The sequence below is a fragment of the Carassius carassius genome, chromosome 45 (assembly GCF_963082965.1).
Source record: "Carassius carassius chromosome 45, fCarCar2.1, whole genome shotgun sequence".
NCBI lineage: Eukaryota > Metazoa > Chordata > Actinopteri > Cypriniformes > Cyprinidae > Carassius > Carassius carassius.
The window spans coordinates 18428869-18444479 of NC_081799.1; the positions used below are offsets into that span (position 1 = coordinate 18428869).

The following is a 15611-nucleotide window of genomic DNA, read 5'->3' on the forward strand; positions in this document are numbered from 1 at the left end:
CTGTTAGGATGAAACTAGAGCTGAAAGGTTTCGTGATCTCAGCAGTTATGTGCTGGGTGAGATGGAGCATTAGTTCTTATAGGCACGTGTGTTGGATGTAACAGTAATTTATCTATATATGATCGATCTGATGTCGAGGTTTTAGAGACTCTGTATTCTGGTCTTTTTGTTTGTTAGTGGTCAGCATTAGAGGTACGTTGTCAATGCACACTGCGCCAAAAACGGAGTGGAAGGTGTTGACTGTTTAATGTTTTTTTTTTGTGCTCTAATTTGTAATTTAATCTGATGTCTAGTTTTCTAATTCATATATTTTAGAGTCGCCGTGCAAATGTAGTTTTAGTCCAGTGTATTGAAGTATGTGCACCGCTGCGTGGTGCCGCTAGAGGACGCAACATCCATTTGATCAAACAGGCGAGTCTGTTTTTCTGCAGCGGCCGGCCATCGCTGTTTTGTTTTTGTCGTGACAGGAGTCCTTCACATATTCACTTCTCATATTTTACCGTTTTTATATATTTATCGGGTTACTTTTATTTAAAAATTGGGCATTTTTAATGACAGTCATATGAAATCAGATTAACACTGGTATATTGTGTGCCGAGTTCACAAATAAGGCAAGTCTGGTCAATACGTTCATAAAGGTCGGATGACAGGTGGGAATTTGGGTTTTACCCTAAAAAGACAAAATGAGCGACAGCGTTCATCTTAGTACAGCAAACACAGGTAAAGACAGCCAAACTTCGGCAGCCGCAGACAGCAACGAGCAGGACCAGGAGAGCTTCCCGTACGACGCGGAAGACCCGGGCGAGGAGAGCGACGCGCCGGAGGCGAGAGACGGCACGGTCAGTCCGGAGGAGCTCAACGACGACGACACGTCAGGAGAGAGCGAGAACGTGCCCAAGACCTGCATCTATGACGGCTGCACCGAGACCACGACCCAGGTGGCCAAAGCCAGGAAGCCCTGGATGTGCAAAAAACACCGGAATAAAATGTACAAGGACAAATACAAGAAAAAGAAAAGCGACCAAGCCATGTCGTCTGGAAAACTAGACGTAAGAAATGCTCATTTGGGATTAGTGACAACTTTAAATGCATTAGATTAGTTTTTATCCGAAATTTCTAAGCTTATTTCAAATAATTGTGTTTGTTCGTGATGTGAAGGAGGCTTCGGAGGAGAGGCCTGTATCTGTTACTAAGCAACGGCTGGGTACCATGGGAGACAGACCTGCCAGACCGTCCCTCATTGAGCAGGTGCTGAACCAGAAGAGACTGGTAAGAGCATTAAACACCTTTTGTTTTTGTTTTATAGTAATAATTAGTTTTAGTCATATATTCCCTATTGACATAATGCCATGGATACAGGGAGTGTTATTTTAGTGTAATTTATATACTATTATTACAGTTTACTATTATAGTTTTTATTACTATTCTGAATTGTTTTTTATTTTAATATATTTTTGTAGTTTTAGATTAAAATTTAATTATGCATTTTTGTCATTTCTTATACAGTCATGGCCAAAAATATCAGCATCCTTGGTAAAAAATGATCAAAGAAAGCTGTAAAAATTCATCTGCATTGTTAATCCTTTTGATCTTTTATTTAAAAAAAATCACAAAAAGGTATCCTTTCATTGGATAATAAGAATTTAAAAAGGGGGGGAAATATTATGAAATAAAGGTTTTTCTGAAATACTCGTTGGACACCCCTAGAAATTTTTATGAGTAAAATAACTCTGAAGTATATTCCCATTCATATTCACAATTTTGAGCACGTCAGCATGGTTATAATCATGAAATTATCTGGACTGATTATGGATGAAGGAATTGTCTCTGATCTCATGTCAGGTGTTCTATAACCTCATCAGGCATTATAGGAGAAAATTTAGACCTGTTAAACTGGCAAATGGAGGTTTCAAAAAGTACTGTATAAAAGGGTGCCGTTAATTGTGGCCAATGTGTATTAGAGAAAAACATTTATTTCATAATAATATTCCCCCCCATTTTAAATTCTTATTATCCAATGAATGGATACATTTTTGTGATTTTTTTTTTTTAAATGAAAGATCAAAAGGATTAACAATGCAGATGAATTTTCACAGCCTTCTTTGATCATATTTACTAAGGGTGCCCATATTTTTGGCCATGACTGTATATTTTGTTTAACTTTTATTTAATGCTTACATTTTAGCTTTATTCGGTAACACTTTTAAATAAGGTCTTATTTGCTAAGTAAACTTATTAAATGTTTAATTACCGGTAAGCATTTATTCATCTTTGTTCATGTTAGTTCACAGTATATTAACTAAGGTTAACAGATAAACATTTTAAATGTTAATAATGTATTAGTAATATTTGAACTCAATATACGAATATACTAATTACTGACTACTTGTATTGTTTTAAGTTTTTCAACCAACATCTATGTTCCCTTATTTTCGTTTCTTTTTAGAAATTAATCTATGTCATATGTTGTACAAGGCATTAGGGAAAAAAAAAGAAAATCATTCAATGTAATGCAAAATAAATCTGTATAAATAAATATGTTTTTTTTTTTAAGTTCATTAGTTATCAGATTTTAAATATGCACCCCCAGGATCCCGCATATGCATGTCAAAATGTCATGTGTCTTTTATTTGTAATATAAAAGCCATTCATATTTATATTAGCCCAGTATTATTTCATAGCAAAGTGACTTACCCTCAGCTCATGTTGTGTTGTTTTTGGGTTTCAGTCTCTGCTGAGGAGTCCAGAAGTCATCAGTTTCCTTCAGCAGCAGCAGCGTTTACTGACCACACAGAATCGAACTCAAACACAGCACGACTTCTGAAGACTGAAGATGTTTTACTCATCCTGTCGTCCATTTAATGCAGACACATTTTCAATGACATTTTTACAATGGCAGTATTCTATACCCGTGTGAGAACCATTAGCATCTGTGACCACCAAACAATCCTTGATGGTGTGGAGACTATCAACACTGAATTCTGAAAACTTGGATGTTTGACAAGGATCTGATCTATCTGAAGTACTTCTGTCATCATCAGTCTCTTTGATATCATGAAATGAATGAGCAGCTAAATCTACTATATATCAACAATGCATTTGAATAACTACCGTATTCCACCACATGTAGTGTCTTTTAGGACTTTTCAATTATTGATAGAAAATATGAAATGGCAGCTGTTATCAAAGGATTTTTTAGTGATCAATCCAATCTGTAATAATGTCACCAGTAAAAGCTACAGTTTAGTTTCACCTTTTTTTTTTTTTTACACATTTTGACCGTGTAGCTGAAAGTAACATTGTACAAACAGAAATGTTAATCATCTTTAGTTTTTTTTTTAAACACGATGTAAACTCAGTAAGTTGCTGAGGGCGTTCCAATGACGTTTTATTGATCTTATGCAGTTTTCAGCTTTAAAAGCATTAATACTTAAGGTTTTTTCAGGCCATAAAATAAGCAGGCAGAAATAGAAGGGAGTTTTTTGTATTACAAGAACAAGAAAGATAACGCAAATACAAAACAACATGAAATGTTATAGAAGACACATATTAGCCAAAATATGACACAAATAAACCAATTTCCAGAACAAGTACCTGCCTAACACTTTTCCTGGCTTCCTATTAGAGTTTCTTTCTGAATTGATCTCAGCTACTACATACTGTGAAGTAGTAGTGTTTTTTTTATTTATTAAAATCATTGCAACACTTATCTAACCACTGCTTGCTTAACAGCATGATATTGTACATATATGCAGTACCATAAACATCCACTGAAAAGACATTTTCACAAGAGAAAGAGCATTATGTGTCTTGGGGCACTATAAAAGTCTATTTGAGAACTATAATCCCCTTGCTCTGTAATGCATTAGGACACAGAGGAAATAGGATTGTGTGGGGAGCCCATCTGGGTCAGAACTTTGTCTAGCCACTGCAGCGGCCCATGCAGGTGGATTTCTATCCAGCAGGGGGTGCTGGTGACATCCTGACGGTGGTACTCGGCTCCCCAGCCCTGGGAAGAGGACAGATTTCATTCTCAATACTTGGGCGTGTTTATTCAATGTCTAAAGCAACAAGCAGGTTTTAAAACCAAATCAACAACAATGATACAAATATTTAAAATATTTAATTTCCAATTGACCAGCAACACCTAAAGGATTTACAAAAATAATTGCAAACTTGTTTCCCCGAACCTTGCATTTAATTCATATTTTAGCTTAGAAATGGTCACAATCAATTGATAGTTTTTTTTGTGTGGATGCATATAAATCAAGCAGGGTGAAGTCGCATCAGTCAGTAACTGGAGAACTCTTAGAGCTATGGGATCTGCAGTCTGTTTTGGCAGAGCGACATCCATAAAACAGCAAGCCTGCGATTAGAATAACTACATATTAAGTTTGCATAGCAACACATAGAAGATTTCTATTTGGAAGTGCAAACCCCCTTAAGAGATGTAAGCTTGTGAATGACGTTGATGACTTTTCTGAATTTGCGATAGATGAATCACAAGCATACAGCTCAACCAGTGTAGTCTGATTTCTGAACAAATGAGCCGGTTCTTCTAGGTGAATCAAATGCATCTAGGACAACCAGTGTAAACGGATTCTACACTGATTCAGTTCTTTTAAGTGAATCAGAAGCATACCTTAGAACTAGTGTAATTTTATTTTCCAGCGCAGATTTGACTAGTGACTAATGAGTTGGTTCTTCTGCTGGAGGTAGGCAGGGTGTTGCTATGCTGTTCTAGGTGGCTGCCAGGGTATTAACATGACCTTTATTAGTCACTCATGATGCACCACATAATTTATATAAACCTCTTTACCTTGACAAAGCTCATCCTGATGGTGCACATCTTGGTAAGTTCATACACCACCTCGAAGCCATGATTGACAGACTGTGACAGCAGCTGGGCAAACAGCTGGTTGTTGAAGATCTTTAGGCTGCATCCACTTGGGATCTTGCAGACGGTGGTGGGATGGAAACCATGCTGGTAGTTACAGTTCCGACTCTGTATGAAAATACTGCTGTCACTCAGACACTCTGCATACACCTCTCCCCCGACGTAATACAAGTGCACACCTAAAACAAAAGAGGAAGACTTTAAAATTTTGTTAATAATTGCACATTTATCATTTAAAGTCATGAAAATGAAATCAAAATGTATTAACACACTTATCAATTTTATAAAAAAAAACTGATCAAATTGTTCCAAACGTTCTTTTTCTAAAAGAGCTTTCTGGTTCCACTGGAACCAATTTTAAATAAAACATTTTTATTATAATTTTTTTACAAGTTATTATTTTAATAAACTTGTGTTCAGTCTCATTCCATTATAGTATGTAACCAGTAACTTTTATGAGTTTATAAATTATACAACAGTTCATTCTACTTATTCTTTTACATTTCATTTTCATAATACTGAATTTTTAAAAAAAAACAAACTCAGATTTAAGTTTGTAATCGCCAACCTGGAATTATGAATTCAATATAGAGAGATAACATAAGCATTTAAGACACATTAAGCAGAGTTAATATGGTTAACTATTATAAAAACTATTAAAAATGTTTTTGTTAATTTAAATAAAGTTGAAATTAAAAAATTAAAACATTTGAAATATTGTCTTGGCAACTAACTGAAATACAATTAAGCTGAAGCACTAAATATACTAAGTGAAAAATTCAAACCTCAGACAGAAGAGAAAAATAAATAAATATATATACACACACACTTTAAACTTAAATAGTAATTAAAAAAGAAGCAAAAACAAATGCACATTAAATGATTAAACATTTAAGTAAAATTTAAATATAAAAATAAAAGCTAATTTTAAATATTTATAACAGTATATAAATAATACTTAAATAACACTGCTTTATAGGTCAACAAAAAGAATACAAGTAGCATCTAACAATTTCTACTTTGTAAATCACAGGAATCACTATCCCCAAAACCAGCATTCATCACGTTTTATCACATGCCAAGCAGAAACCTTAATAATCTCCATTCTCCTGAAGCATCCTGATCTGGATTATGTCGTTGTCCTTGGCGCTCTTCCCACCAGGATCTCTCACACAAGTAGATGGAACTCAAACTTGGCCTCTGTCCATCTGTGCCCAGCAAGTGTATGTGTGCATACTCTTCCCTGTCACTGTTGTAACCTATGGCAACACTTAATGTCTTTCCAACACTGGCACAGTGACGCTTATCTAGTGCCCTGAGAAAAGCCAACATTTGGATAATGTGGACTCTATCGGTCTCGCTGGCTTTCTGAAGTGCAGTGTTGATCTGGCACCATAAAACAGTGTCAGGCAAGTGGTGATTTCAGTTTTTTAAATAAACCTTCTCTCGGAATTGAGTCAACTGATGGAAGATTATCAGCAGCTTGATCTTCTCAGAACAACTGTTTTCTGTGTATTTTTTTATCCCAAAATCTCATCAAAGATAAAAAAAAAAAAAATGGAAATGTAAAACTTTCAACAAACCTTTGCCTATGTGTCTGCGAGTGTGTTCAATGGTGGAGTTTCGGTTGACGTTGGACAGTAATCCGAGGCAGAAGCGGTTCTTGTTGTTTGAGGGGTCTGTGAAGCCGTCCACGAGGATGCTTCTGGAAGAGGCATGGAACGTCTCGCCAACCCTGTTGTTTAGTTCATAATACGCCACTGAACACCAGTATTCTGGTTCCTCATAGCACACCGGCCTCAAGTCTGGAAAATTTTTTTTATAATACCTCATAGTATTCAGATTCATTCCATTTTCAAGATGCATTTTAATCAGAAATAATTTTCACTTTAACTGTTTGGGCACACCAAATTGGATTAATTTTTCTCATGATTAAAAAAAAAAAAAAAAAAAAAAACGTTTAATCTGGTTCATGCTTAAAAGATTGAAACTAGACATTTAGAGATATAATATGTGCAAATACAAATGGAGATTTCTTTAATAAATTCAAATAATAATTCAAATGACTTTAAATTGTTTAAAATGGATAGGTTAAAGCCAATTAACACCATAACAGTAACAATAACTATAAAGATAACTACAAAACTAATAACTATATTAGCATCTGCACCTATTCTTAATAACATTGTGTTTATTATAAGTGTTTGCTGCAGTTTTGTCATTTGTGAAGTTAAATACTCTGGCTGTTTAAAGTTGGATGGACTCTGATGCACTCCCTGCCAATGTTTTATAAAATTGCTTAACATTTTTGTCACTACATATTTCATTTCCATTAATGTTATCTCATAGTTTTGATTATTTTTATTCTAAAATTGATTATTTTAGTATTACTTATATACTATTTTAGTATTTATTAATCATTTAAATTAGTTTTTATTTTAATATTTATAAGAGTCATTATTCTTCAAATACTTCTATAAGTTGTAACTGTATTTCAGTTTTAATAATTCCATGTATTGTTTTTAATTTCAGTTAGTTGTTAGTCAAGTGAATACTTCTCATTTTTGTTTTCAATTTTAAATTTTAAGTTTATTTTCAACTTTATCAACTTTTTATTTTATTTCCACTTTCTTTTAACAGTTTTAGTTAATAGCAACACTGTAAATGAGTAGGTGTGTTCACAACGTTTTCACATTTTAATGTACACAATGCACAGTAAGTATATTTAGTCTAGTGTCTCACCTCTATGAGGGGCTGACAGAATGAGTTTATTAGGGTTGGAGGACTCCCCTGGTTTCACATCCTCAGGTGGAGAGGTCTCCATCATACTGTAGGGTGGTGGAGGTGTCTCTGCTGTGAAAGGAGAGTGCGTTTTTGAATGATCAAGATGATTGTCATCAAATAAAAGCCTGAGAAATCATTGCTAACGAGTGTTCCTTTGTTTTACCTGTAATTTGGTAGGGGCTCCCAGGGTCCGTCCCACTGCTGGGGGAGTTGGGGTAGCTATGCGCTGTCGGGGACTGGTTTAAAGAGCTGGAGGGGGATGAAGAGAATGAGCTACAGGGTATCGATGGGAAGGAGTCGGGGTAAGTGGCATTCTGGGGCATGAGAGACTCATTGTGCAGGGAAGCATTTCGGAACTTTGCCAATAAGCTGTGCTGGGGATTGAACTCACTGTGACGTGGCACAAGAACTGGGGGCAGAACTGTTTGGAAAAACAAATGCAAGAAAAGTTACTTACAGATGCATAAAGTGATAATCGATATGGAGAAAAAAACAACAAGATAAGCAGTTTGTGTATTGATTACTACCTGGCGTCTCCACACGGCGGTAATGATATGGATTGATACAGATTTCCTTTTGCTTAGAGCCGAAAGGAAACTCACAGCAGTCCAGGGCTTTGAGTTCATGGTGGGACTGAAGATCCGGCCAGCGCCACACTCTGCAGTAGATAACATGTGGCAGACCTTTACGATGGGACACCTGGAGCCTTCCGTCCAGGGACCGAGGAATGGTAACGCATTTACTGGGCTGGCCAGGACAGCTCAGGGCCTTTTCCAGCTCTTCCATGGCCCCTTTTTTCTTCTTGAGTTTCTTTACGAGGGAATCCACAGCCTTTTCCGCCCACTTTTCCTCCTCATCTCCTTGTTTCCAGCCCAGCAGCCTTTTCACAGCTGGACTGGTGAAGGAGAAGAGGGACGTGATGGATGTAGTGGAGTGCATCTTGTAATGGATTTTTCTCAAAGTTTGTGGCAAATCTGTTTTAAATCACTCCAACCTAGGAGCTTCAGTTTATGTCTTTACAGCCAAGATGCAGGCGGGTATAGAATAAACCCCCTGACGGTGATTTTTTCGTCAGGCAGCCAGCCGTTTAATCTGGTGAAAAAAAAGCAAAGAAGCATATCAGATTTGCATTAATAAAATGATAATTGAATAAAATTAATTGAATACTTTATACAATTTAAATGAATTGGTAATTTAATTAATTAGTTAATTATTTCAAATAATTTTAAGTGTTAAAAAATTTATTAAATGAAATGATTTAATTATTATTATTTGTTTTAAAATAAATTTAATAATAATAAATACATTAATTTAATTATATATATATATATATATTCTTTAAATCAATACAAATGGAAAGTTAAAAAATATAAACAATTATTTTTGTTTCCATTGTGTTCATATAATTATTTTTTGCATTACAGAAATGAAAATTAGATACTTATAGTTATTTGTGTATTTAGTAAAACAAAAATGTATACTTTTTGCATTGTTATTGTGAATTAGTGACAAAAATGTGCTTAATTGCCATGTAAAAGAATGCCAAAATCTAAATTAATATGAAGCAATTTTTTTTAAGCTCAAATGTGACATGGACATATTCTTTTGTCAGCATCTGTGCCTACTGGGATTTCTGAAATATTGCTGAGTTATTATTGTTGTCAACAGGTACTGCGTTTCTCACTGGACCTCACCTATTCGTCCTCTCCCTTTCCTGCCGAAGCTTTCTGATGCAGAAAACGATCTGTTAAAAATCAATGCCGTTTGAGCATTTGAAACCAGAGATGCTTGCTTCCTCTTTGGCCAGACTAGGCAAATAATAGCTTCTGAAAATATTATTGCATGCAATACTAGAGGTGTTAACCCACCCCTAACTAAATCAAAAAACTATAGGAGAAAAATGAGACCATACTGGACTAACAGCGGTGCATGAAATCATGCTTCGGTTTCAAATAAGCACAGGCAGGCAGATCAGTTGAGGGTGAATTCATCTGCTCTGTTCTCAAAGGCAGTGTGTCCTTATGAAACTGGCGTCTAGCAGTCTGAGTGCTGAGATAGGCTTAATCACCTAACTCCCCCGCGAACGCGCATACACATACTTTCCACAAACTTCACTTTGTTTTTTTGCTTTAAGAAATACTGTAATGTTACATTTAACACTTTTTAAAAATAAAACTATGCCAAGTGTAACAACTGTCACGAGACGTCTCTCTGTGGAGCAGCATCTTTAAACAGCAAGTGGCATAACAAACAACATCTATGTTTACAAAGCCTACCGTGTTATATGGGTTTACGCAAGAAGCAACAAATTTTAACGTGAGGAAGTTAGTAAAAATAAAAAATAAAATAAAAAAGACACTTGTCATGACTTATTCTTATAAATCATAAAATGTTACAATTTTAATTCCTGGAATGAACTTATTATCTATAATAATACGTGTTTTATTCCTTACCTTAATGTGACGAATCGAATAACAATCCACGTAGTGGGGTAATTCCGCGAGAGTCTCGCGCCGATTGGAGGTGTACAGCGCGTGTGTTTGGATGGAGCGAGCGCCGCGGCGTCAGTCTGACTGGAGCCTCAGCGCCTTCGTGCGGAATTCATCCGCAGCTCCTGGAACTCTCCCAGGACGTCAGACATGCACAGGATCATCCCATTCAAACAGAGCAGCCTGAGCCTCACTCACTCACAGGCCGATTACTGAGAGAAAACAGCTCATTGAGAGCAGCGGCGTTTCACTTTTAATTTGTTTTCAGGGTCAGATGACAAGTGCGAACAGTTGTTTTCCCTTTCACAGGAAGCGATGCACCTTTTTGGCCAAGGTTGTAAAGAGAAAGTGATTTGTTGAAGTTTTCGCTATTTTTTCAGCGGAAATTTCTAGAATGTGACTTTCAAACGGCAAACGTACAAAAATAATTTCTGACAATTTATATCTTACACGCTTAAAAATAATGCAATATTAATATCAATCTATCTATCTATCACTTTTGTGTATATTCTCGTGTGTAAATATATAACAAAAGTAAAAAAATAGTGGCAGAAGCCTGTCGATGTACGACCAGATATCAATTCCTATTGTTACCATTCTCATTAATTTGTAGGATAATCTAACTTTCGCGGCTACGGAAACGTTGTTTGTGAACCCGGTTGAACCATATGTTGTATACTTACATATCTGTAAAAAATAAACGTTTAAGACATCGCCCAAACTTTTAATTTGCTATCCTTTGAGTAACGTTGTTCTTAATTAGGGGTTAGTCCCATATAAATCGTAATCAGCTCATTTCAACGCTGACATTCGACACTGGAATTAAAACATCGAATTATTTAAACAAAGAAAAAGGTGCTCATTTAAAAAAAAATACATGCTGTATTCTTTGTGAACAAATACCTGATATATTTTAGCGCTTGAAAAGTAGAAGCTTGTTCAAGTTCAAATATAAAATCTCATAGTAAAAATGAAAACAGATTTACTGTCAGATTGGCGCAGTGCCAAAGCGTTTATCGATAGCCCTACTTTTCGTGCGCTCCTCGGCGCGGATGGATACACTTCGATTGTGTGCGTACAGTGACTTGTCCAGTTAATGACGCAAGCCAGGATGGCGACAGAGAGTCTAGAAGTTTGACATTTTCACAGTTTACAACAACTGCAGGGGAACGTAACAATACTCCCAATATTGACAGCTCGCATATTTAGTGCTCTCTGTGATCAAATGAGTTTGGCAGGGGGAGTTCGCTTCCAATAAAAGGGCACCGCGAAATAATCCTCTTCAATCAAGGTGCACAGGATCATATACGTTCCAGGCGAGGCTCTATATTTAGGGCTTAGCAGAAGGGGGAAATTCAATACATCAATAGCTCCTTAAATCACTGATCTTAAAAATAATTTATTAATGTAAAATATTGAAATACACCTTCTTAGAGTGACTGACCAGATACAGGGGCTGAATAAGAACAAATGCCTTCCTGGTGGAGAGAAAGGAAGAACAAACGGGATACTCTCTCCAGGGTGCAGAGCAGCCCATTGAGTAAACCACATTAAAAAGCCTTGAGCACATGCCAGACCATGGACCATTTCAGTCGGTCAACGGTGTTTTTAAACCTTATATGCGTAGGAAGAGCGATTTTAAATGGCACTGATTTTAAACATTCAAGTGCACACCACTTTAATTTTTTTTTAAATTAAACTGCAAATCAGGACCAAAACAAATATTCTTTGATGCCCTGCATTAAACAAAATCGAAAAAAAACAAAACAAAAAAAACGAATTACTTATAAATGCTGAAACACTGATAATATATATTTTTTTATTTGGCCAAGAACCATCCGCCCCTTTTCAAACCAAAACCTAATACAGTATGTAAAAGAAAATATGTAAAACAGCAATATTACATAAAAAAAAAAAAATACAAGGACCATCCCCTTATGTGGTCACGGCACTGTCAGTGATAAAATGCTAATGCTGTTCATCGACTGCATTCACAGTGCACTCATTGGTGGCAATGGGCGCTCAACCGATGGCTCCTGCTCGCTCACGAACAGCACACCAGCAGTAACAACAGCTACTGAGTTTTTCTCTCAGACTCCAGCCTCCAGGCGCCAGTGAGGTAACGCAGTCTAATAAAGACTAGATCCCGGCCCATCTGTAGCCAACTCCAGAACGGCACCAACTTTGACCCTAAAATGTGCAATAAAACAAGCATTCATTACCTCAAAGGAAATAACCTTCATTATTATGACATATATTGTTAGAAAAAAAAGTGTTTTAATTGTCTGCGCTTTAAGTGCAATTATATTTCAGAACAGACGGCACAAACCTTCAATCTCTGTCCAGTTAACAGCCACTTCTACTACAGGAATATCAAAACACTGAGCAATGAAGAGAAGTTCCACATCAAATGCCCTGCAAAAACAAAAACAGTTATTTCCATTAAATGTTAATTTTAAATAAAAGATCATTTAATCTAAAAAGTGCTTTTTGGATTTTGATGCTGCATGTGAAAAATGCGCAGAGATGCTCTTTAACTTTTAAGCCTCCTTACCAGCGTTCCACATGCAGGCTGGAGAAGGTTTTCATGGCAGCTTCACGGGTGAAGAGCTTAAAACCACACTGTGTGTCTTTAATCCCTCTCACACAGAAGAACCACACCAGGAAGTGGAATCCATACATCAGGAACGTTCGGAACAGAGACCTCTGTCACCAGAATAAACAGGAAAATGCAAATGCAATTTTCTCATGAACATTTACGGTCATGCTCCAGTATTTTGAGAAACAGTGTTACCTGAGCCACTGCTTCTTCTTCAAGGTGAGCTCTGGATCCGCAGGAGATCACCATGTTATCCTGCATTGACAGATGAGAAAAAGATTTTCAGATGTACTGAGATCTTTTGGCAAGGAAACGTCTGTTGGTAATCTGATAACCGTATCTCCTGGCTAAACTTCAAACAGATATTTAATCCACATACCAACAAGAATTGGCAATACGCTGCCTGTCTATTTTTATTTACAAAAAGTGGAGTCTCACAGGCTTCTCAGTGATGCTCTCAAGACCTTCTTCAACCTTTTCAATGTCAGCAAATTTAGTGGCTCCATCTGCATCAGCCATAAGAATGAGGCGTCCGCGACTGCTTAGAATTCCCTGAGTAGAGATAAACACAACATTTCATTACCTAAGTGGGTGCAAAATAAGGTTTTTAGCAGAGATTGAGCACATATTTAAACTGCTAAAGGCATCAAGCCACGTAACAGATTAATTATTGAGTTTGTTCACATTCCCAGCTGAGTACAAACAGCATCTTAATTATGTCTTTCATCAGATTTCATCAGAAATGTGAATAATGCACAAGGAGAACCGGTTGCTTTGTATTGTTACCATTCTCACTGCACCGCCTTTTCCACGGTTCTTCACTAACGTCAAAACTCTCACTTTTTGTGCTCCATACTTCTTTGTGTATTTCATGGCAACCTGAGGATACAAGCATTCAGTTTGAAAACATGCACATTAACAATTGAATTCCTTATTATTGATTATGATATATTATATAAGAAGTAAAATGACCTCTGTAGTTTTGTCTTTGCTGCCATCATCTACCACAATAACTTCATAGGTGAATGATGGATTCTTCTTCTGTAAAATCAACAAGAGCACACATTAGATTAACAGAGTCACTGAAGTTACAGCACTGGCATCTAGTGGTGAAACGCTCAAACAGTCTGAAGAAGTATCCAAAATAATTCATTTGTGGATTCACAGGTGAACTCAGATATTTATATTGACTTTTTTTAATTGATATTATACTTTATATTTTGTACATATGTTATATAACAATCATAATCACAAATATTTTACTCAGGAAAACAAAGCATAACCATTAAATCAGAATTAAATTCTAGACCTGTCTTTTCTCCAGGTATTCCATAGCTTCATCCATCATAACAGGCACTGTGATAGGACAGAGATATGCATTAACAATATAAATCCTCTTATTGTAAAAGAGCAGATTAATGATTTTGAGCTTTATGGATCCATTGGGGGTTTTAGACTAAAATGATAAACATTGGCGGTCAAAAGTTTGGAATAAATAAGAATGTCTTGTGCTTAATGTAATTTATTTGATCAAAAATACAGCATTATGAAAACAATAATGTTACACATTTTTCATGTTAAAAATGAGTTTTCTATTTGAATATATATTACAATGTAATTTATTCCTGTGATGGCAAAGGTAAATCTTCAGCAGCCATTACTCCAGTCTATAATAATAATAACAAATTTGATTAAACAATTGTTTTGTATTTTGATCAAATAAATAAAACCTTGGTGATCTTAAAAGGATAGTTCACCCTGAAAATGAAAATTACCCTGTTGATTTACCCTCCCTCATGCCATCCTAGGTGTATAAGACTTTCTTCTTTCAGACGAATGCAATCGGAGCTATATCAAAAATGGTGTGGGGTCTTCCCAGCTTCATAATGGCAGTGAATGGATGATGAGATTTTAAAGCCCAAAAAAGTGCACCCATCCATCATAAAAATTGCTCCACAAGGCTCAGAGTGGTCAATAACGGCCTTCTGAACTGAAGCTTCATTTTTGGGTAAACTAACCCTTTAAGAGTCTTTTATTCATTCAAACTTTTGACCATCAGTGGATACATATTACTGCATATAACATTACCCTCAAAACAACTCACATCTGAGTTCCTCGTTGTATGACGGGACAACCACGGACAGCTCCAGCGATGGAGGGTCCATCAGACTGGGAAAAGACTCCTTCTTGCCATCTGCAGTCAAGAAGTGTTTCTCCTTCTCATGGCGACTCTGATCTACCATGTTAGCACTGACATGTGCAAAGACACAAACCTAAAGACAAGAACAGGTGTGACACAAGGGAGTAACTAACTTGTTCAACTGGATGAATCGGTGAAGCTCAACAAAAGTGTCACATTATATATGCACAAGTATCTCAAAAACACCTTTCATTCAATAAAATACATTTCATTTTTATTTAAAAAAATAAAGCAAACATCAACAAGAGCAAACAAACTAGCCTCATAAAATCTCCACATTATAATATAAAGATGTATGAAAACATTAAAAATGCTAATAATAAAAAAATATATCAATATACCAATAGTAGGGCGATCAGCGCCAGGAGCAGGGAATACTGCAATAAGCCATATAAAGAGAAATCCATCATCCATATTGCAGTAAACATTGCACTGCAGCGTATAGCTAAACTACTCTACTGAAGCACGCAGACCAGCCTCAAAACGAGCCTTCCGGCGACATATATGAATAGGTGTCGTACTAAATTACGGAACAAATAGTTAAATCTCCATTGTCGAACTTTACATCCAGTCACAGAGAAACACCTACGAGGAAGTAGTCCCCAAGAACCACATCATCACAGCGAGCGAAGAACACGCAAC

General features: G+C 36.2%; 3 protein-coding genes across 6 annotated transcripts; 1 reads left to right on the forward strand and 2 right to left on the reverse strand.

Annotated features, from left to right (window-relative positions):
• Window positions 1-314: 314 nt before the first annotated feature.
• Window positions 315-3580, forward strand: rfxap (regulatory factor X-associated protein). 2 transcript variants are annotated; one of them, XR_009427476.1, is made up of 4 exons: window positions 315-1049; window positions 1159-1269; window positions 2729-3283; window positions 3331-3580. XR_009427476.1 is itself a non-coding variant. In XM_059538590.1 (3 exons), exons 1-3 carry the CDS (start codon window positions 684-686, stop codon window positions 2822-2824), a joined length of 573 nt encoding a protein of 190 aa, XP_059394573.1. In that variant the 5' UTR covers window positions 315-683; the 3' UTR covers window positions 2825-3580. The 2 variants fall into 2 exon arrangements, 1 of the variants encoding a protein (XP_059394573.1); XM_059538590.1 differs by having other exon boundaries at window positions 2729-3580.
• Window positions 3364-10369, reverse strand: smad9 (SMAD family member 9). 3 transcript variants are annotated; one of them, XM_059538587.1, is made up of 7 exons: window positions 10135-10367; window positions 8209-8773; window positions 7845-8102; window positions 7640-7750; window positions 6481-6702; window positions 4820-5076; window positions 3364-4009 (listed from the first exon to the last, which is right to left on the reverse strand). In XM_059538587.1, exons 2-7 carry the CDS (start codon window positions 8618-8620, stop codon window positions 3866-3868), a joined length of 1404 nt encoding a protein of 467 aa, XP_059394570.1. In that variant the 5' UTR covers window positions 8621-8773; window positions 10135-10367; the 3' UTR covers window positions 3364-3865. The 3 variants fall into 3 exon arrangements, with proteins under 3 accessions (XP_059394570.1, XP_059394571.1, XP_059394572.1); XM_059538588.1 differs by lacking the exon at window positions 10135-10367 and adding an exon at window positions 9376-9477; XM_059538589.1 differs by lacking the exon at window positions 3364-4009 and adding an exon at window positions 4022-4748 and having other exon boundaries at window positions 10135-10369.
• Window positions 10370-11969: 1600 nt separating this feature from the next.
• alg5 (ALG5 dolichyl-phosphate beta-glucosyltransferase) lies at window positions 11970-15564 on the reverse strand. Its single transcript, XM_059539815.1, has 10 exons — window positions 15311-15564; window positions 14874-15042; window positions 14079-14125; window positions 13742-13810; window positions 13556-13648; window positions 13208-13321; window positions 12965-13024; window positions 12725-12876; window positions 12500-12585; window positions 11970-12360 (listed from the first exon to the last, which is right to left on the reverse strand). The coding sequence occupies exons 1-10, from the start codon at window positions 15395-15397 to the stop codon at window positions 12245-12247; spliced, it is 993 nt and encodes a 330-aa protein (XP_059395798.1). The 5' UTR covers window positions 15398-15564; the 3' UTR covers window positions 11970-12244.
• Window positions 15565-15611: the final 47 nt, after the last annotated feature.

Bases quoted from the DNA above. Each gene is read 5' to 3' on its own strand.
- rfxap (XM_059538590.1), top strand. From the start codon at position 684: ATGAGCGACAGCGTTCATCTTAGTACAGCAAACACAGGTAAAGACAGC. The intron at 1,050-1,158 runs GTAAGAAATGCT...CGTGATGTGAAG, and splicing joins TGTCGTCTGGAAAACTAGAC to GAGGCTTCGGAGGAGAGGCC. The intron at 1,270-2,728 runs GTAAGAGCATTA...TTTGGGTTTCAG, and splicing joins TGCTGAACCAGAAGAGACTG to TCTCTGCTGAGGAGTCCAGA.
- smad9 (XM_059538587.1), bottom strand. From the start codon at position 8,620: ATGCACTCCACTACATCCATCACGTCCCTCTTCTCCTTCACCAGTCCA. The intron at 8,103-8,208 runs GTAGTAATCAAT...TTTTCCAAACAG, and splicing joins CCGCCGTGTGGAGACGCCAG to TTCTGCCCCCAGTTCTTGTG. The intron at 7,751-7,844 runs GTAAAACAAAGG...CTCCTTTCACAG, and splicing joins GAGCCCCTACCAAATTACAG to CAGAGACACCTCCACCACCC.
- alg5 (XM_059539815.1), bottom strand. From the start codon at position 15,397: ATGTTTACTGCAATATGGATGATGGATTTCTCTTTATATGGCTTATTG. The intron at 13,811-14,078 runs GTCTAGAATTTA...TTGATTTTACAG, and splicing joins AATACCTGGAGAAAAGACAG to AAGAAGAATCCATCATTCAC. The intron at 12,361-12,499 runs GTTTGTGCCGTC...TGCACATTTTAG, and splicing joins TAACTGGACAGAGATTGAAG to GGTCAAAGTTGGTGCCGTTC.